Genomic DNA, 22508 nt, shown 5'->3' with positions numbered 1-22508 from the left:
TTGCTTGGACTGCTCATTTTTGCTTGAGAGCCTTTTGAAATGCACTGTACTGTATGCATGCATTGCTCATGCATGGACTAGCTCCCTCCTTATGTAGGAATGATTTATGTGTGTCTTTGTCCACTGTACTGCATGAAGAATCTGAAGATAGAGTCTTGGCATTATATTAAGTATATAGACACCATTGAGAAAAATGGGAAGGTGTAAATAAAGTAACTCACCAATGGCTGTGGACTAGTCACAGCTTATACTCATTACTGATGACCTTTATTTGCCAACTTCTATGAACTGATCCACGGAGAAAATGTACTATTTGACACTATCTAAAGGGAAATTCCCATCGGATTGGAACTGTTTCTTTGCTGTAAGCTCATCTCTTGCCTTTTCAGGAACTCTGCTGCTAGGCAGATCCTGAGATTTGGAAACAGCTTACACTGAACAGGCACAGACCTCTGTCAGGGATCTTGCTGGCACAGAATCAGAAAGAGAATTTGCTGTCCAGCCTGTGTAGCAGCATCATTTCCTACATGTTGAAATCAGAACCTTTGCGTCAGGCCCTGCCTCATTGTCCTTGACCTTAGACTCTTTCTTCCGCCTTGATAGTGTTGGGAATTGAACTCATGACCTCATACATGCTAGGCTACTATTCTACCAATGAGCCAGATTCCAGCCCTCCTGTCTTCGCATCCTATTTGCAGATCTTTGATCTGAATTTTAGAGAAAAAAAATTATAAGGAAAAACACTAACAGCATTTCATTGCAAAACAAACTCAAACAAACAAAATAATAACAACAAAAAAAACTTGACATCCCCCCTTCTCCCCAAATGTTTACTGGGAGACATGAAATGAGGAAGTAATGACGTGGAGGTCATTCATCTCAGCACATTTGTGTGTCACACGTGCTAGGCCTACAGAGGGACTGCAGTAGGCATCCTGGTGGTAGGATGGAATGGAGGCTACTGTGACGCTTTGGGATAACTGCAAAGACCTGACATCTCTGGGCTACAGGCAGTCAAGACCTGGGGTTTAGAAACTTCTCTCTCTGTCTCTGTCGTGTATATATTGTGTGAAAGGAATGATATTTAGAGAGGAATTGAAGATTAGGTAAATGATAACTAGGTGGTGAGGTGGAACTGAAAGTACATACTCAGAAGAGTTTCCTCCCCTTTTCTCCCCTCATTCCCCCTTTTCTTCCCTCCCCTCCCTTACCCTCCCATCTCCTCCCCTTCTCTTCCCTTCCCTTCCCCTGCTCTCCCTTCTCCTCCTCCTCCATCTCCTCTTCCCACTCCACTTAAGCAGTTAACTAGTCTGTATACCCTAGCATTCTCTCAGAGAGTGTTTGCCAATCTTCTGCCTTTAGACAAGCAGGGCACTCAGGAAGGGAGACTCAATGCAGACTAATTGAGGCAAGTGAGCAGCCTTACTTAGATGCCAGATAATAATGGTTATCTACAGTCTCCCTTAATGCACCAATGAAGTGGATTAGAAAACAAGAAAGTTGAGGTTTCAACAATGTAGTATTATCGTATGTGTGTGTGTGTGTGTGTGTGTGTGTGTGTGTGTGTGTGTGTGTGATACATGTCTTGGCAGGGGCATGCACATGTCATGGCGAATGTGGGGGGGCCAGAAGACAACTTTGTGGAGTCTATTCTCTTCTTTTAATGTTACATGAGTTCTGGGCATCAAACCTGGTCATCAGGTTTGCATGGCAAGTGCCTTTATCTCTGAGCCATCTTACCAGCCCCAAAGTTGAGTTTTTTAAATATAATAAAATCTATTGGTTTAATAGATATTGTGGACTCATGATACTAACCAAAGTTAATGAAAGCTATGGGAATTATACAGAAGTCAACACTTAGTAAAAAAAAAAATGCTTTACAAAATTAAGTCTTAGCTCAAGGAGGCCAGAACTTTCTATACATGCTTTCTGAGCACTGATGCATCTATTTACTGTGGTGCTTGAATGTTAGTGGTTAGGATACACATGGCAGAAAAGTTAGCTTTGCAAGTAGCAGAGAAAGGAACAGGGGATTTAGAAGAGAGAAAGGTGAGCTGAAGGAGACAATGCTATCATTGTTCTTGGAGTCAGGGTATCCTTTGCATTTATGGATATTGACCTTCTGTGAGGCTTTAATGCCTGTTGTCTTCTTGCAGATCAGCAATAATTTTAGTTACAGAGTAAACAGTTAGATCTGGCAATTATAAGAAAGAAATTTCTTGGTGCATTTGGAGCCACACAGGGACTTTGGCCTGTTGGAGCAATTATGTATTAAGGTCACTCTGCCACCTGGCCCTCAAGGATTCTCTATTCCCTCAGAGCAGTCCCTGATGGAAACCAGATGGATTTGGAGACTGCTCCTCAGGAGTGTCAAGCCACACAAGGAACCTGTAATATCTCTTGAATAACACTAAAATTTCTCTATGCTGAGTGCCAGGGTGAGTCAGTGTACCCTTGGCTTGGCCTCCAAGAGGAGAGGACATGATAATCCTGAGGCTTCCAATGAGGAATGAACTGGTGGCTGTCCCCAAAAGAAGACAAAAATGAGACACAAAGTGCACAGGCTCCTGAGGGGGAGCTTCAGGCCTGGACACCCCACGAGAAGGCCCTCTGAAGCTCCCGGCAGTCTCTGAAGTAGAGAATGTGACATGGAGAACTAAGGACCTCCTCTCGGGGCTGCCAGGACCATGCATGCTTGTTTGATGAGTTCTGGCTTCCAATGGTGCTGCCAGCAAACCTTTCCCCCACGGACCCAGATATTGACTACACATAAATGGCAGTTGGCAAGCAAAGAGTCTGGTGGCCCATAGAGTGGCTTCTGCTTTGGGAGCCTTTGAGGCACTCTGGGAGTCACAGATGGACGAATGAGGACATCAAAATCCTCCAGGGTGCTGAGTACAGTGGAAATGGAGCCAGGGTGTCCGTTCCTTCTAACAGACTCTGGAAGCCCAGTTCCTCATATAGAGGCTGTCACAATCACAGTTATTTTTATCTGTGTGTGTGTGTGTGTGTGTGTGTGTGTGTGTGTGTGTGTGTGTGTTTTGTCTCCAATAACTTAGTTTGCTTCAACCTTTGGAAAAAAAAAATCTGAAGGGTCTATGAAGCTTTGCATTTGTTTCCAAGATGAGTTCAGGGTCTTCTGCAGCTCAGCTCTACCTTTGTAGCTTAGACTTTAGGGGGAGTCTCAATGCTATGTCCCTGTTTTGAGGGCATATTAGTTATTAGTCCAGTACTCTGCTGTCTAGAATTTGGAGAAACAAATACGCGTGTGGAATTTTCTGGCCTGGAGGAGGGCCACGTTCTCTCTGCATAACAGGGAACTGCTTTGGGGATCCTGTACAATAACAGCAGATACAGTGACCCTTTCTGGTGTTTTCTATGACACAGGCTCTGGCCTATGTGTCATTCATATGTATCCTCCCAGCAAATCCATGAAGTATGCATTTTTACCATCACTCCCATTTCATTGGCAAGAAACGGAGGTAAGAGCTAAAACTACCTGCCCTGGGTCATAGAGCTAGCAAGTGAAAGGACAGAATTCAGATCCTGAGTTTGTGCTGTCCTCTCTGTCTCTCTTGGTGCCTCTTGCTGTGGATGGAAACAGGGAGCACAGCTTTCACAGTTTCTAAATCATTGTACCATCTGTCTGTCTTTGCTTTCATAGTTGTACCAATGTCTGAGGAAAACGTGCCTCCTTAACATTAGACTTGGGGAGGCGGAGGGGAGAGAGTTTGGAGCTAGCCAGCTTAATTCAGTAGTGCTGAAGTAAGAAGGATGGGTGGATTCTGATCTCCATAGATTTAGTGCTGCCCAACAAAGCAAGGGGTCTACTCTTCAAAGCTTCGGAGAAGAGAGGAGGTATTACATTTCAAGGAAGCAGGTTTAGTGAATGTTACCCAAATAGTTATGGGAGTGGAGCGTACATGACTTAGGCCTTGTGACATTGGTCACATTTTCTCTGGCTTGGTTAATGTGTAGCCATGCAATTTGACAGTAGTCAATGCAGTCAATGTGCCCCTGAGCCCTAGATAGTGGTGGTTGTGGGGCATGTTCTTGCCTTGCTTGCAGCCCTCTCTGGTTCACAGTTTGAGCCCCTGAACACTTTTCCTAAGTCATACATTTGAAATCGAATAATAGTAGTGAATATCACCGAGCCCCTCCCCCATCACTCCTCCCCCCACCCCCATTCCCCCTCCCCCATGCTAGCTGCATCCACTGTGGCATTTGTAGATACAGACACTGAGGCCCAGAGAAGAAAAACTACTTGTTCAAGATGCCTCAGTGATGTAGCTTTGGCTCTGTGACCTTCAAAAACCTTCTCCCGTGAACATTCCAGTTGTAGGTTCAATATAAAAAACGTCCTCCATGGGCTCATGTGCTTACACTTGGTTTCTGCTAGTGGTGCTGCTCAGGAGGGTCAAAGACACATTTGTAGCTGGAGTCTTACTAAAGGAATTGGGTCACTGGGGACAGACATTGACGTTTCATTTGGGCTTTACTTCTGGTCTCCTCTTTGCTTCCTGACTGGATTGAATGTGACTTGCCACCTTGTATTCCTGCTGCCATGCCTTCCTGGCTATAATGGACTATGTATCTTTAAATCGTGGCCCCAAATAAACCCTCCCATCCTTAGGTTGCTATGGTGAGAAAGTCATGGAGTCTGCTTAAAGGGCAAGGAATTTATTAGGGGATAAAATTCACTGCAGCATGAGAGATTTATTGTAGGGTCTTGGAAAGCCGAGCTATGGTCCATGCTGTTCTTTGGCCTGGTCCGACTCAGCATCCAAAACCAGGAGGAGAGAGAGGGATGCCTACAAGCATCCCAGGTCTTGAGGGTCCTTGGGGCCACGCCCCAGGGACGTGTACTTCAAGGTCATAGGCAGGTAGAGTAGTTCTACCTGCTGCATCTCTAGGGGCAATGCTTCAAGGTCATAGACAGAACAGCTACCCACTCTAGGTTGCTTTTTGCCAGGCATTTGTTTGTAGCAAGGAGAAAAGAAAGTGTAAGAATTGTAAATCGGGAGGTTCCTCAGTGTGCAGTAGCTGTGGGAGGTAAGATCCAGTTAGGTTCTGAAGTTTGGGGATAAAGTGAAAAAAGAAAATTGTGAGGAGAGTTAGGAACTGCAGGGTGTTAGCAAGACAAAAGCCTCTTAGCACAGAGGAATCAACCCCACAGCTAATAGACCAGATGTAAGGGAGGAGGGGACCTAATAGGACACCAGATTCACCTGGACCATCAAATCCCACCCCCTAAGGGTGTGGTATGGTGACATCCATTGGTTGATGATGGGGTTAGATAAGATCTCTCCAACAGGAGCCTGGCAGAATTGCCTAGGCAGTGCATGGGAAGCTGTTCCTTCCCTGGGCGGTGTGATTCATGGAAGGGCCAGGATTCAGACTTGCCCTGCTTTTCGGGGAAAATGTGTGGAAGTCTTTCCTTATCCACTGTTTAAGTTATTGTGGTCAACTGTGGCTCACAAATAGGAAATGGACAATTTCCAGAAATTATTTCTCAGTTTCAAATACTAAGATGTTTTGAGCAATTTGATAAAAATCTCATGAATCTTGCTGCCTCTGCTGAATATGTGTGTATCAGCTACCTTCCTGTTAGTCATTTGGTGCCTTGAGATTATGTCTAGGTGTCTTGAGAAAGAGGATCTGGTCTGCCCTCTGTGACTCAGCCTCTGTCAGCAGAAAATCCTTCACAGCATTTGCAGAACTGAGGATTAGCTGTTCTGCTTACTGTAGTCACATTTTCAATGGCTTGTGAGAGACTTCCTTAACAAAAGCAGTGGAAAAAATACCTTCTAAAATATGAAGATTTAAGTAAAGTAGGTAGTCTGGGTAAGCAACTAGTTACAGCAAAAACATGATTAATAAAAATGTACACACCTTTAATCCCAGCACTTGGGAGGCAGAGGCAGGTAGATCTCTGTGAGTTCCAGGCCCTCCTGGTCTACAGAGTGAGTTCCAGAATAGCCAAGGCTACACAGAGAAACCTTGTCTTGAAAAAGAAAAGAAAAAAAAAGTGCCTAGTACTATCCTTATTTATAGCTTCATTAAGACTAAGGTTACCATTATTCCTATCACTTAGGAATATACCAAGGAAAGATATCTTAAATGAGTTAAAATATCTAAATATAAAAGGATTCAAAACATAAAAAGTAAGAGCTAGTGAACCTGTGTTAGAGGGTCATACGTTCCATTACTTGGAGTGTTGCCCTGTTGATGTAGTTGAGATCAGTATTATCTAGTTTTTATGGGGTCTGTGTGCTGTGTTCTTTGACATCACTAAGTGTGAGATGAGTAGTATCAGTCCAAGAGTTTGTCTTCTGAAGTTCTTTAAAGCAGGGAGTGGTTAGAAGCGCCTCCCAAGGCCTTTCCCTTCATGCTGAACTGAGTCTTTAATTGGTCCCTTTTCCAGTTGGTGAAACCATCTATCTGCATTTGGTTGTTGTTCCCCTAGTTCTTTGACCCCTGGGAGCTCAACATGTGAAGACTCTGTAATGGGTGTGACCAAAGCTGAATCTGTAAACATCACGTTTAAAAGTCCCTCATGAGCATGTGTAATGTCACTCTTTAGCCGAGATGGCTTAAGGCAGTCCATTGTCCTTTTTGGGTGTATGTGTGTAGAAATTTCTCATTTTATGTATATGAGTGTTTTGCCTACATGTTCATATGTCTGTCTGTGAACTGGTGTGTACCCAGAAGAGGGCTTTGGATCTCCTGGAACTGGAGTTATAGATGGTTGTGAGTCACCATGTAGGTGTCCCCTGCAAGAGTAGCAAGTGCTCTTAACTGCTGAGCTAGCTCTCCAAGCCCTCCTCTGTCCATTTTAATAAGACATCCATGTTTATTTTATAAGGAGATAATTGAGGCTTCCCCAAAGTGCAAGTCATAGATTTAGAAGGACTGATGGGAATGCCTTAGGTCAAGGAAGCTTAAGCCTTAGTCAGTTTTGATGGTCTGTGACATTTGTTTGCTTTACCGCCAACCCGTAGAACTGATGACCATGACACAGTGGACAGTTTCTACAGCAGGACACATTTTTACCAACGGATGCTACTGTCTGTACTAAATTACGTTTATGATTATTATTTAACCTAGCAAGAATGGCATAGGTAGTAATAATTTTTTAATAGGATTTCTCCACTACAAGTGCAGGCAGCGAAGAAAGAGAAGAAACGTGAAGCCTTTACCTGTAGCAAATCTGGTTTTTAATTCGGTCTCAGCATCAGGTTTTAACTGTTCATTTGGTAAAAAGATAAAACATATAATCCATGTTCTCTAAGCCAGTTTTTCTATACATATCACCTGAGAGAGGATCAATAATTAAGAAAACTTTCTTATTGTAAACGGAGAATCAGCCCAGCTCTACCTTTTAACAAATTTAAGTTAACCATGTGTTAAAAATGTGACTCTTATTGTAACAGGTACCTAGAAATTGCTTTTCCTAAAGAGGATTTAAAAAAAATTTAGGCAACTAAAAGCAGAATGAAAGTCAGACATTTCTGTCTCTGCCCTTTAAAAATTTTTCCTTACTTTTGAGTGTCCTGTTTGCCGTAGAAGTAAGCATGAGGATCATTTAACTAGTACATTCCAAATTATTTTACCCCTCTTTAAAGCTGAAGGAGCTGAAGGGGCAGAGATAAATTATTATCCAAAATTCATTGTAAAAGAGAAATGATCTAATGCTTATTGGGCTTATCTGTAAACTGTATGTTATTTTTTGTAAGCCTTTAAGAAGACTGAGCAGGTTTTAAAATAACAATTTTACTTTTTTAGAGGCATGTAAGTTTTAGAGTTGTGTCTATTTTGGATTGGTCAAGAAAACACCTTGACATTTTTTTTCAAGAGTCTGTAATCAGTCAAAAAAATTACCTTAAAAATGTTTGTATTATATAGATATGTATACACACACACACATACACAGACACAGACACACACACACACACACACACACACACACACACACACTCACACACACACACTAACTCTGAGGAAACTATTTCTGTTGTTCCAGTGCAATGCAGGAGTCTTCTCTGACCATCTTGGTTTCTCTGTCAGTTTCAGCTCTGTCTTCAGCACCAGCATGAATGCTCTACCATCTTGAAATCTCCTCTGCAAAATAAATAATCAGTCCATCACCTTTAAGTCAACTCTTCTTAGCCAAAGTATCATGAGGCACCTGATCCAGGTCCTGATTCAGCCCTTGCTCTCCTCTGAACACTCATGAGCTAGGCTTCTGCTGTCTCTATGTCTCCAAACACCACTGTCTTCTAAGCTCCCACCTGAATGGACTGCTAAACCCTGCTTCTAGCACCCAATGGCCTTTCTAGGCCAAAGCTCCAAACTTTTCCATATTCCAGTCATAATGCATCAAAATAAAATTTTCTTAAATTGCTGACAAAACCCACATATCTCCCCTTAGAGATACAATGTATTTTTTTGAGGTAAATTTAGATAACCCTAGCCCAATAACATAGGTTCATGTTGCCCCAAACAACATATTCCAACAAGGAAATGGTTTCATGAAATTTGTGTAGATATAGAAGAGAAGTCATAATTCAAGGATATTCCAAATCTGTAGTTAGATACAACAAAGTGGGGGAAGTCTCTGCTGTAGGCTTCAGATGCTGTCTGGTGACATTCTTAGAGTCTGGGGTGGTGGAAAGTAGTGGGCTGCTAAGTTAATGCATTCCAGAAAGTTTTACCTAATCTTCAAAAAGATGTTAGGTCAGACCCAGAGGTGAATGATTAATGGATATTAAGGGGAGTAAAGACAGCCCCAGATAATCTTGACTCTCTATCTGTGATGTTCCAATTCCTCACAAACACTGCAGCCCATTATCTGAGTAGAATCTTTAACAGGCCCTGTGGTTTTTTCCCTCCCTGGAAATTTCAGTTCGCAATACTTAATACTTAGAATCTGATTTTCTAAGTATAAATAAAGCAATTTCCGTGAGCTTTGGAACAATTGCAGCTTTGCTGGGACTATCAGCACTCTCTCCACAACTCTGCAAGTTACCCATGCCCTCAATGTGTAACTGACCACCCACCATGCCTGGTTGTTTTCCTGACCCATATGTGGCCTCTCCATCTGCTGCTCCAGTTTCTCTTTGTTGTTTGACTGCCAGCATGGATGTGGGGGTCAGCTTTATTCTGTCTTAGTTCTGAGCTCTTCTCTCAGTAGAGTAAGTTGGGCCTGCTTTCCCTCCTCTACCTCATGTGAGACAGTGGAAATTATGTTGCCAAATGATTACCCAATTTCTCTGCCATTTTTCTTCTCCGTATATTTCTCAGCTTCCTGTCATTTCATTGGGCTGGGTGGCTGCTGCTGCTGCTGCTGCTGCTGATGATGATTTTTACAGTCACATCTATCAGGCAGACCCTCCACACTCATTTTTCTCCTCTTTAATTTTATTACCAGCATAGTGAAAGGCTGTTGCAATGTGGTATTCTAAACCCACTCAATTCGGGCAGACGAATCAAAGCAGCTGTGGCACTCAGTGGTACCCTTGGTGTTGATTCTATCCTTTCTTGTTCCCTGGTTCTATGTGGGGGGTCCCTGCAGACACCACAATGGCAGAGCAACAATCCACGTGAGGCAAGAAGGAAATCTGGTTGAACATGGCTTAGAACCAGTGCCAGTTCAAACTTCCAGAGTCTGACACCAGACAGCAAACGTTTAAGTAAGGTTTCCTGGTAACAGTTATCGCAATCCCATGTGCATGATAAAGCTTAAGGCATGACTGCGCTGAAACTCTTTGGCAAAGTACATGTAACCTCTTCCTAAACATGGGTTCTGTAACTGAAGGGACTAGGGGAGGATCTGGTGTGGTCTTGGTTGTACAGATAGTACAGAGGGCAGCAAGCTATAAATCACATGTGACATCTCCCCCAAGAATGGGTTCTATTGACTGAGAAACAAGACTCAAAATAAAGGACTAGGGAGGAAGAGTCTGGGATAAACATAACAGTCTGGGGAGATTCAGGTGTGGCCTGGCCCTACAGACAGCATCGATCGCCTGGCTGTTAACCAAATCCATTCCCAGCCTTTTGGGTGGAAAACAGACATACACATCTCTAGTGAGGAGACAACCCCATGTGTTTAGTATTCCTGGTTCCTGTAGTGCTGATCTGTGAGCACAAGGACACTGTGTCCTCCATGGTTCTAAAAGCAACCTTCTTTCTTCTTCTTGAGATCTGTTCCCCAATTCACCAGTGGCTATGGTCCTCCATATTCCCCACGGGCCAGAGTCTCTGTGTCTTAGGCTTGGTCTGCATGCATACTCTACTGCACTCATGGCATGTCTGCACTGATCAGACCTCTTCCTAGCTCCAGAGTCCTCTGTTTCCACTGTGGTCTGGTGCTAAGTCTGCTTTGTGATCTCTGCATTTTCTAAATGTTCAAGGAGTCCCTGTGGCCGGGTCAAGGTGAATCTGTCTGTTCTTCTCTGTTCCTTGGTGGACCCATCTTTTTTGATGATCTTTTGCATATGGTCATATTTGCTGGCTCCCATGTTATGCTGATGATAAGTACTTTCCTGAAGCACCTGTAATTGATTGTGTACTTGAAGGCCAGCCACACTTCTATGAGGAAAGAGGCCAGGGCTGTGACCTAACCCAAGCCATTCTCCTTATACTCACTAGCTCCGTGGCACATTAGATGGAATGGGGTCTTCATTGTAAAGGAGTTTAAGGACTTGATTGCATACAAATCTGTCTCAACCTTCTTAGACCTTTCTCTGGTCGCTTAGGTATTAGCTTTCATTTTGATTCTAACAGAATCTGGACTCCAATATCAGCATACAAGGAGGGTTAGAAGGAATAGACTTGAGATAAAAGGAGGGAGTGTTTTTGAGCATGTTTCCCTGTAAACTTATTAGAATAACCTGAGAGTAATCAATGTTTCCATGGAGTACACCTTTCTAAAAAACACTCTCAGTATCTCAAGCTAACGTGAAAGTGGAGAAATTCGTCCATGTGACCATTGAGATGACTGGGATTGGAGCTAGATCATTTCTACATTCATTTATGAGGGTGGAGCAGTGAGGGAGCCCTTCACCCAGGGCCAAGAATCATCTGCAGCACATTCTTTCTGTCTCTTGTATTTTCCTTACAATCATTTCATGAGGTAGACAGTATAGATCCCTGTTGTGGGGTGAATTAGGCCCTGCATAACAGCACACATACATATTTAGCTCCGTTTATCTATAAATGCAACCTTATTTGGAGATAGAACCATTGGCAATGTAAGTTAGGACAAGGTAATCTAATAATAGGTAAAGTGAGCACAATATGACCAAGGCCTCTCAAAGAAGAGAAGAGCCAGGGACACAGACACAAATAGAGGGGTGATCTGAAGATACAGAAAAACATCAACAACAAACAACTCCCTCCTATTACACAGATTGGAATGATATAGCTGTAAAGCAAAGATTGCCAAAGACTGCTGGTATCTACCAAAGGCTAGACAGCAATAAATAATAAATAAAATAAAAAGGATTCCTTCTTCCAGTATTTGAAGAAAGCACAGCCCTGATAACTTGAGTACAAACATGTAGCCCAAGACTATAAGAGAATAAGAATAAAGTTCTGGTGTTTTGAGATACCAAGCTTATGTTACATTGCTAAGATAACCCTAGGAAGCCAGCACAGTCTCAAGGCTTAGAAATGCTAATTTACCTGATAGTGAGTGCTTAGAAACACTTAGACCCAGCTCCCTGCTTTTCTTATTGCCTGGTCTCTCCACCAGGTGGTACGCCCTTGCTCTTCTATCAAAGTCACACTGCAGATAAGTTGCACAAAAACTCGAGCAGTTATGTGGGACAGCAGAATGTGTCAATGTTCCAAAAAACTATTTCCTAGGAAAGACAAAATGAAACAGAAGGAGAGAAGCTTTGCCTAAATCAGGCTTCTGCTTTTACAGGGCCCTGTGGAGCATCGTGAATTCCCAAAAGAAAGGGTGACTAGAGATTGCTATATTTCTCAGGCTAATTTGACTATAGCCTTTCCTTTGACAAAGGATCTCATGGGATTCATGTTCAGAAACAAACAAAGAAAGAAAACCAACTTGTTTTACCTTGTATTTATGGTAGTTTGAATGTAATTGGCGCCCATAAGCTCATAGAGAATGGCACTATTAGCTCATAGAGTGTTGGAAATGTGTCACTGTGTGGGTGGACTCTGAGGTCTCCTATGCTCAAACTACTCCTAGTATCACAGACCACTTCTTGTTGCCTGAAAGATGCAGGACTCTCAGCTCCTTCTCCAGTACCATGTCTGCCTGCATGCTGCCATGTTTCGCCATGATGATAATGGACTGAACCTCTGAACTGTATGCAAGCCACCCTAATTAAATATTTTCCTTTATAAGAGTTGCCATGGTCATGTTGTCTCTTCACGGCAACAGAAACCCTAACTAACACAATATATTCATACCAGATAGTTTTCTTAGGACTTAAGTTATTTTATTGGTGTTTATTCATTGCACATAGTGATGAGTTTCATAAAGATAATTTATTCCAAGTATATCATGTGCTTTTAAAAAATAATAAACCAACTATTTCTGTGAGTCATAATTTTACATGAGTGTCTGAAGGAAAATTGGAGAGCATTCCTGCTGCATCTGAAATTAGATTCTATGTCTCTGAGTAGCTTAAACTAGTGCCTTCCTGTCTGTTTCTTATTCTTTGGATTATTATGTGGACTCTCAGGGCCAATGCCATCTAGTCAAAAGTCATTATGAAAATGCCTATAATTGAACAAAGCCGGGTCAGTGGATTTGTACTGAGGGAGAGTGCACATTATTGGTGTGCTGGATTCTTATAATTTTATGTTGCCTAAGGATATATTTTAAATTCAATTGGAAGGACTAGCAGGATTGTTGAGAGTACACACTGTTTTTGTAGAGAATCAGAGTTAGGTTCCTAGCACCCATGTTGGGTAACTCCTGACTGCTAGTTACTCCAGCTTCAGGTGACCTGATACCTCTGGGCTGTTTGGGCACTCATGTACACACACCTATTACCCCTTCCCCCATAATTAAACTAATAAAAATAAATGCACATATTTAATGCTTTCATACCAGAATCAAGACTCAGTCACTCTTGGAGGCTTCTGGTTCTAGCCCCTCACCCAAAGGTCCTCGGGGTGATTGATCCAAATGACTGTAGTCCACATGGTGGCCATTTCCTCCTGCTTCCTGGTGACGGCTCTCTGTAGAATAGCTAATCCACCCTCCGTGGCTGTCCTCACTGGCCACTGTGCTCCACGTGCACTGTGAAGATAGATAGTACTACTTCTGGATCTTGTGTCTGCTCCCATAGCTCGACACGGGAAGCCTGGCCCCAATAAAGTCATTCCTCTGTGAGTTCCTGTCTCTCTCCCTACCTGTACCTTCTGACTTGAGTGTGTCTAGCTTCCAGGCAAGCTCTGTACCTGCCAGGACCTGTAAGTAAAATCTTTTTATTTCTACTTTGTGAATCTCTTAATTGTGGGAGAGGTGCTTCCATCTTCAAGATCTGACATTTAAACAACTGGAAAATGAGGGTCTTGGGAAGAAAGCGTTAGAAGGGAATTGTTACAGGCTCTGTGCTGCTGTGAGATCATTTGGGAATGGAGTTAAAAGGAGACAAGAGTTGGCAGCAATAAACGCAGTCGTTAGTCCTGTAATAGATTCTGGAAACAGAAAACTAGTACCCAGACCATGAGTATACAGTCCTCAAGTCCGTATTTGTGTGTGTGTGTGTGTGTGTGTGTGTGTGTGTGTGTATGTGTGTGTGTGTGTGTGTATGTGTGTATGTGTGTATGTGTGTGTGTGTATGTGTGTATGTGTGTGTATGTGTATGTGTGTATGTGTGTATGTGTGTATGTGTGTGTGTGTATGTGTGTATGTGTGTGTGTGTGTGTGTGTGTATGTGTGTGTGTGTGTGTGTGTGTGTGTGTGTGTTTTCTTCCTAGTTGTCCAGTGGGACTTTTCACACCCAGGGACTGCTCTGTGGTATTTATCCAGGTGCAGCCAGAAATTTTTCCTCTAGTTAAGAAAACACTAAAGTTAATGTGATTACTTGTGACAGGTCTGCTTCATGAATTTAAAAGAAGAACAAAAACACTATGCCTTTTTCTGGGGTCAGACGCAAACTTTAGATGATCATCCTAATTCTATCATGCTGGCTGTGCTAACTGCTACTCATCGCATAATAATATAGAGGGTCTGGGTCTTCCGCCAGCGGTTTTCTCAAGTATCCTGTGATTGCCTTTTTTTGAGGTTTCTCTGAATCCTTTGGGGATAGAGGTTCATAGAAGGGATGGTAGTTAGAACATCTGAACTTCTCTAACTCAGAGGACAAGTTCTTGTGTGTCAATTGACTGTCCCAGTGGGGAAGACTGTATTATTAGGGGCATTTAACAGTCATTGATTATGACAGGAATGAGCTTTGTGGGGGTTATTGTTGGAATGAAATGACTATTTTTTTCTTAACCTGGTAGAGGATAAATTTTTTTTGTTCTCATTTCTAATGATTAGGTTTTTCTGATATGGTGTAAAGACTTTGGCAGATGTGTGTTGGTGATGTGAAGTCAATGTATGATGTTTATAAGATGGTGTCTGTGGCTGGTAATATGGCTCAGTTGGTAAAGGTGCTTGAAGCCAAGCCTGAGGACCTGAGTTCAATCTCCAGGATCCACACTGTAGAAGGACAGAACAAAGTCCCTCAAAATGTCCTCTGATTTTCACACACAGTATGACATCTCTCTCTCTGTGTGTGTGTGTGTGTATGTGTGTGTATGTAAGCACTTGAACATGTCCTCATTTGTAACTGCACACTTGCACACATGTACAATAAATAAAATGTAATTTTAAAAACTAAAAGACTTATGTCTGGAATTAATTATGCAATAGAAACTTAAGCATTGGTGGGATATGGAAAGAAAATTTATTTTTGGAATGCTCTTTCTCCTGAGAGTTATTTAGCTTTGTGAGCAATCAGTTAAATTCAGAACAGTATTTATGGTCTATGTTAAAAACAAAATTACAAAGAAATTAGCTTTCTTCCCCCTGAGCAGCAAAAGACCGAAATTGGCTCAGAATGAGAGAGGGAGAGAAGGGATATTGAATCTGATAATAGAGGTGGCCACAAGTCAATAATGGACAGGTCGGTCATGGAGTGACTGATGGAGATCAGAACACGTGTTTTGTTAATGTCTTATGTGAAACTACCTATTTCTACAATCAATGGCTGTCCCACAGCTTACAGCAGAGGCTGCCTACTTCTGAAACTCAGCAACCAGGGAACTCCCACAAACATTCAGGGTAAGGATTCTTTAAGTAACATACACCTAGTATTTGGCTACAAGTGCCATTTTCGTTGAGTAACATGATGCTGAAGTTTTTTGGCTGGGTTTATTTCTCATGGTTCCCCTGAAATCTTTTCCCTGGAGGTTCATGAGTGTTTCTCTGATGTCATTTCCAAAAGACCAGATATCTAACATGCAAATTACACAGAAGCTGCCCTGGGGAGTTTTTGAAGACACCAGTTTCCTGTAGTCCTTCACTGGGGAATCAAAGAATAGAACCCAGGATTGAAAGCAACCCCCCAAGTTCCCCTCTTAGGAACTCAAAGGGAGGTGATTAGTTACTTCTCCAGGAGAAGGCCCCTGGCATAGCGGGTGTCTTAGTCAGTTGTCTATTGCTGCAAAGAGACACAATGACCATGGCAACTCTTATAAAGGAAAACATTTAATTGGGACTGGCTTATAGTTCAGAGGTTTAGTCCACTGTCATCATGGTGGAAAGCATGGCAGGCCAATATGGTGCTGGAGAGGGGCTGAGAAGTCAACATCTATGTAGTCAGGCATCAGGAAGAGAGAGTGAGCCACTGGGCCTGGCTTGAGCTTCTGAACCTTCAAAGGCCACCCCACCCCCTGTGACATACCTCCTCCAACACAGCCATACCTACTCCAACAAAGCCAAACCTCGGCCTATGGGGGCCCATTTTCATTAAAACCACTTCAGCAGGAGACAGCTGCAGGTTGAGAATTTCACCCCCCCCCCCACTTTTACCATACTGGGGAATCAAACCCAAGACATCCTGCATGCTAGGCAGGCACTCTGCCATTGAGCTACAAGTCCAATCCTTTTTTTTTGTTTGTTTGTTTTTTTGTTTTTTAGAAACAAGATTTCTCTGTGTAGTCCTGGCTGTCCTGTAACTAGCTCAGTACTCACAGAGATCCATCTGCCTCAGAAGGTCTCAAGGCTCTGGCTGTCCATGGTCTGCTCTTATAACACCTCCACAGAGGGAGGTGTTGCTGTAGTCAGGGCATGCATGGGGGTATTTTTGGCAAGCCTTTAAACTACCCCATCAATCCTGGCTTAACATCACTGTAACTGTTGTAGTGGGAGTATCTGGAATCAGTTTTGCCAAATGTAACTTTTATTATAGCTCCTTCAATAATAGCAAATTACCTCTTGGCTCTTGAATTAATTTACTGTTTTATAGAGGTTCTTAGAGTGCCCAGAGAGCCTCCTTCTTCCTCCTGTCCCCCGTCTCCTCTACCCTTTTCTAGTATCTTATTATGTAGCCCATGTTGACCTCAAACTTGAAATTATCCCAGTTTAGCCTTCCAAATCTGGGATTAGATATATGGCCCACTTTAACCTAAAGGATCTCATTTCTAAATATTTTGAAATTATGGAGTCATTAAAATTCATATGCTTTATATCAGCATAAGTATCTTTTCTCTTTTCTCAGCTGGCAGGTCTAGCTGAGGCCAATTTATTCAGCCATCCAAACATTTTGTTTCTAGAAGAAATTTATATTCCAAGAGTAAATTTAAGTCAGTGACAATATAATCTTAGCAATTTCTAGTTTCCTTTTTACTCATGAGCCAGTTACACACAAAAATTAAGTCAGGAATATCTGAGGAGATACTAGAAGGTCTATAGAGTGTATGGTGATTTCCTAATAGAGGTACCCGAACATGGACATGTTTTTCTAAGCACAAGGGTGCATGATTGCAGAGTGTTACAGCAATGCATGGAGGGAAGTCAAGAAAGCTGCAAAGGAGGGGTGACTGAGTTCACCCTCCCCCATCAATAAAAGCAGCAGGGAAATTACTAAGTTTAGTTGGGGGTCCTAGAGCTAACTCAGTTGGGTTGGCTTAAAGCTTCTAAATGCCCTGCTGAAGCAGATATGACTCTTAGCCAAGACAGGCACACAGGGGCCACTAGACCTAAGGAAAGACCAAAATATATAACAGGTCTCCAATGTTTCTCTTGTTAGTTTACTTGACACCCTTGTTGGCTTGTTCAGACTTTGCATGGCTGAAAAGAAAAGTGATGTTGTGAACCTAGACTCTTAAAAGAAAAAAAAATCTCTTGGCACATACCTGTTACAGTAAGTTTGTTGTCTAGGCATAAACATGTTTTTACTAATTTTTTAGTATTTAATTTTAATTATCTATTCTTTGAGGATTTTGTAAACATATACAATGTATGTTGATCATATTCACCCCATATTCCTCCCCAGCTCCTCCCAGAAGCCCCTCATCTCTCTCCCAACTTCATACCTTTCATTTTCTTTATAGCCCACTGAGTCATGAGTAGCTTACTTTTGCCTTTCCAATTCAGAAAGGTCCAAGTCTTACTTAGGGGTTGCTTCCAATCCTGGGTTCTATTCTTTGATTCTCCAATGAAGGACTACAGGAAACTAGTATCTTCAAAAGACTCCCCAGGGCAGCTTCTGTATAATTTGCATGCTAGATATCTGGTCTTTTGGAAATGACATCAGAGAAACACTCATGAAACCTCCAGGGAAAAGATTTCAGGGGAACCATGAGAAACAAACCCAGCCAAAAAACTTCAGCATCATGTTACTCAACGAAAATGGCACTTGTAGCCAAATACTAGGTGTATGTTACTTAAAGAATCCTCACCCTGAATGTTTGTGGGAGTTCCTTGGTCCAAGTAAGAAAGAATTCACATGGCAGGTAAGGCCATCTGTTGGAGCTTGAGTAACTTAGGAGGAGCCTAGGAAGAAAACTTAGCCCTCTCCTTCAGTCCATCAACTGCCAATAACTCTTGGCTAGGGGTTGGGGCCATGTGAACTCTGTCTCCACTCAATAAGCATGCTTTTCAAAACCTAAAACAACAGTATGACCCTTGAAATATATTTTTATTAACATATTTTACTTCTATATATTTAATTTTGAGAAAAAGTCAACCTTCATTTTCATTTGTCAACTTTTTATGACTAAGTTCAATAGGCAAAAGAGAGCTCATATGAGTTTTAAATTAATTAAAATTCAAAGGATATTTAGAAACCTGACTATCCATGTTGTCTTTCTTGTCACAGGATGAAGGCGACCATTTATTAGAGGCCACTTAGAGCAACCTGAAGACAGTTGGAGCTCCAGAAGACATATGATGGCCTTCTTATTGTCATTTGGGGGAATATAAGAGTCAAGAATAGTTGTTCAAGGGACAAGAGGTAAGTCCTACCTATCTAGAATCAAGAAATAATTACTGGCAACATTGTAAAATCACAATTCACAGTTGTTGCTAGGAGCTTAACTTCGATTTTTGGGAAAGCAGGGGAACTTTCTGAAAAATGACTGAAAAGGATATTAAAGAAGACAAAAATAACAATATTTTATTGACAAAAACTCCTTGTGGGCATAAAATAAGAATTATTTTACATAAAGACCCAAACTCTAATTCTACTTGTTTTGCACATTATTTGTGTAACAATGTACAACAGATATTTTATTACTATGCCTTTATATTTGTATATCTAGATGTACACAGACATTCAAATAACTGGTATTTTTAAAATGTTTGGCACAATTCTGCTACTCTACCAGCTACCTGAGCTAGACAGAGAGATGCTAATCTTATCCTTACTCAGAGAAGCTTCTCTTTGCAGTAAAACAGAGATCCATGGTTATCCAAGGTGCTGAAAACAGGTGACAGCTGAGTGCTCAGCCCCAAATAGGATATTGGAGCATCCCCAGAAGCTCAGAGGGGAGCTAGAAGAGAAGGGAAGGCAGGAGATGGGGCAATGTGAAAGTAGGAAGAAAAGGGAAGGGCTACAAAGTACTGTCTTCTGGTCACAACAAAGGCACTGGAAACCCCAGCTCACAGCAGCTGTGATTGGGTGCACGGGGCCTATATGAGACTGGCTTTGCCAACAGCCAACCATCCATTCTATAGGGGCTCATGGCCCTACCGCTCTCTGCTGAGCAATGGTCTGCCGAAGGATTTTAGAGGAGAGGCAGACTCTTGTCTTCAGCTATGCAGCCATGATGTTTCAATGGATGGTTTCAAACCAGTGGTCACACAAAGATCCTGGTTAAAATCAGTGGGTCACAAAAAAGATGTGACTGTAGGTAGGACAATTGTGAGAATGATGCATATGTTCTGTGGGTCCTTGAGAAGAGAGTATATTCTGTGCTTGTTGAATGAATTGATCTGTAGATGCCAGTTCCATCTGTTGGCTTAGATGCTTTTAGTTTCTCAGTTTTCTTTGTCTACTTGCTTTCTATCAGTGGTTGGGGAGTTTGGGGGGGGGGGAGGTCTTAAGGTCACTAATGTAACTGTGGACTCCCCCCACACAATTCTGTTGGTTTTGCTTCACATATTTATAGCTCTGTGGCTTGGTGCATCCCATTAGAATTTGTGTGTCTTCACAGTGGAGAAGTTATTTTTCCAGTACAGACTATTCCTTTATTTTCTGTTTTCTGGTAATTTTTTTTCCTCTTAAATCTGGAGCCATTTCTGATTTGGTTTGATTTGAGTAACTTATTTTTGTTTCCTTTTTCTTTCTACCTGTCAATATTACTATCTGAGGTGAGTTTTTTGAGAAAAGTATCTAGACAGGTCTTTTGTTTTCACATTTCAATCTTCTAATCCATCTTTTTATTTATATATTTAGACCATTGATATAGTGTACTTATCAATAAACTGGGGTTATGAATCCCCATTTTTTTCTGTTTATATTACTTGTTTTCTTTTCCTGCCTTCACATTGGTTACCTGAACCCTTTAAAATTTCATTTTAACTCATCTTTAGAGGCTTAGTATATATTTTTGTATAGTTTTTTAGTTTATGCTATTATATCATGTAAATATTCTTATCACAATCTCTTAGCATAATGTTGCTAAGTTTAAATGGTTAGAGAACCTCACCCCTTCATATATCTTTATTTCTCTTCCTGTAGAATATAGTAATCAATAACTCTTCTACATTCATTTAAAACTGTATCAGACAGTGTTATGGTTTTTGTTTCAATCATCAAATGTAGCTTAAACTTGAAAAAGGAAAGGAAGCTGATGTCCGTACATTCATTGCTCATCATGACCGTTCCTTTTTCCTGATATTCTAAAGTTACCTTTTCACTTATAACTTCCTCCTTGGAGAGCTTTACTTAGCCATTCTTTTAAAAAAGACTTATATATTTTTATTTCATGGTAGGCGTTGCCTGCATGCCTTGTAGGTCCACCGTGAGTATGCCTGATGCCTGCAGAGGTCAGAAGAGGGCGTCAGAAGAATCTGCTTCTCTCCAAGAGAAAATGAATGCTGCAAATGTTTGATCAATGATCAGGAAGAAAAATGGAGTTGAACAAAGTAATGTTTGTGTTTATTTCTTTTTAACCCACTATAGAGAGAAAACGCATGTCCTTTCCTCTATCCAACTCCATATCAGAAATGGAACCAACTAAGGTCCTCAGCAATGATAGTGGCAGGAACTGCACCATAGAAAACTTCAAGAAGGAATTTTACCCTGTCATATACCTGATAATATTTGTCTGGGGAGCCTTGGGAAATGGCTTTTCCATATACGTCTTCCTGCAGACTTACAAGAAGTCCACATCTGTGAATGTTTTCATGCTCAACCTGGCCATTTCAGATTTCCTGTTTATAAGCACCCTGCCCTTCAGGGCTGACTATTATATCAGAGGGTCCAATTGGATATTTGGGGATGTGGCCTGCAGAATTATGTCTTATTCCTTATATGTCAACATGTACACTAGCATTTATTTCCTAACTGTGCTGAGTGTTGTGCGTTTCCTGGCCACTGTCCACCCCTTACAACTGCTCCATGTCACCAGTGTCAAGAGTGCCTGGGTCCTCTGTGGGATCATATGGGTTTTTATCATGGCTTCCTCAGCGATGCTTCTGAATAATGGCTATGAGAAGAAGAAGAACAACATTATATCGTGCCTGGAGCTGAATCCTCAAAAGTTTAATAAGCTACTGATCATGAACCACATTGCATTAGTGGTAGGCTTCCTGCTTCCCTTTATCATACTCACCATCTGCTACCTACTGATCATCCGGGTCTTGTTAAAGGTGGAGATTCCAGAATCGGGTCTTCGGGCTTCTCACAGGAAGGCGTTGATCACCATCATCATTGCCATGATCATCTTCCTCCTCTGTTTCCTGCCTTACCATGCACTGAGGACCCTCCACTTGGTCACATGGAATGCAGATTCATGTGGAGACAAGTTACATAAGGCCATGGTCATCACACTGGCCTTGGCTGCAACCAATAGCTGCTTCAATCCCTTTCTTTACTACTTTGCTGGGGAGAATTTCAAAGATCGATTAAGGGATGTATTCAGCAAAGATAACCTACAGAAAGCAAAGGCAAAGTGTGGCCTTCCCTTTTGTGCATAGCTGAAGAACCGACTTAGAGTTCAGGGAGCAGTTATGCATGTGTGCGCCTGAATCTTGGTGTCCACCTTCATTCATTCATTGTCTCCAAATTACTTTGTATTTGTGTCATAACCAACAAGTGTTGGTTCCCAACATTCAGTTGACCACAATTGTTGCTAATAAAGCCTATTTCAGAAATTTCATTAGATGTATGTTTAGTAGTTGGGCTAAATGAGAAATGTAGGCAAACTATTTTTACTGGAATCTTGCATGCTGAAATGTGACACTGGGAAAACTTGTCAAGCACAGTAAGCTATGCTTTGCATCAGATCCTATGCTAGGTCTCTTAGCCAGGCAGTCTAAATTCCTAATTTTAAGGCATCCTCAAGCACCCCAGCTTCTCCAGATCCTTTTCCTATTAAAGCCCCTGAGACACAGCCAAACCTACTGGGAGCCTCCATGCGGTCTAGAGAACATCCTAAGAACTCAGAGCAGACTTTATTGAAGAGGAAGACTGCCCTGTAACAAAGCAAGTCCAGGCAAGCTTGGTGAGAGAAAAAGGAGAAGAAGGATTAAGGCAAAATAGAGTGATTGATACGTAGAGGTAAAGAGTAATTTCATTTTTGCCCCAAGACATGGGTTCTAGCAACGAAGTTGAAGAATGTGTCTTTTGTGTCTTTCTTGCCAGGGATTAGGAAGACCAAAGAGTGGGGGTGGGCTGGGATGACTTTCCTAGGGCATACAGAAATTGTGTGTGGAATAGGGAAGAGGTGGAGTCATGGGCTTGTGTCTCAGTTTTACTTGAGACTTGGGTTGGGATTGGTGTCATGGTAGTCATTGCCCCCTCCTG

General features: G+C 41.9%; 1 protein-coding gene across 4 annotated transcripts in view; it reads left to right on the top strand.

Annotated features, from left to right (window-relative positions):
* The window catches only part of LOC118591302 (cysteinyl leukotriene receptor 2-like), a 64510-nt gene extending 42649 nt beyond the window's left edge, over positions 1–21861 (top strand). For all 4 annotated transcript variants that reach the window (XM_036199489.1, XM_036199488.1, XM_036199491.1 and 1 more), the window contains 2 exons: positions 18357–18491; positions 20664–21861. In XM_036199489.1, coding sequence (XP_036055382.1) covers positions 20675–21679 — 1005 coding nt within the window. In that variant the 5' untranslated portion in view covers positions 18357–18491; positions 20664–20674 and the 3' untranslated portion in view covers positions 21680–21861. The remainder of the gene's footprint in view (positions 1–18356; positions 18492–20663) is intronic.
* The last annotated feature ends 647 nt before the right edge of the window (positions 21862–22508 follow it).

Source organism: Onychomys torridus, chromosome 9 (genome assembly GCF_903995425.1).
Source record: "Onychomys torridus chromosome 9, mOncTor1.1, whole genome shotgun sequence".
NCBI lineage: Eukaryota > Metazoa > Chordata > Mammalia > Rodentia > Cricetidae > Onychomys > Onychomys torridus.
The sequence above is the reverse complement of the archived record's forward strand: the minus strand, read 5'-3'. Positions and strand labels throughout refer to the sequence as shown.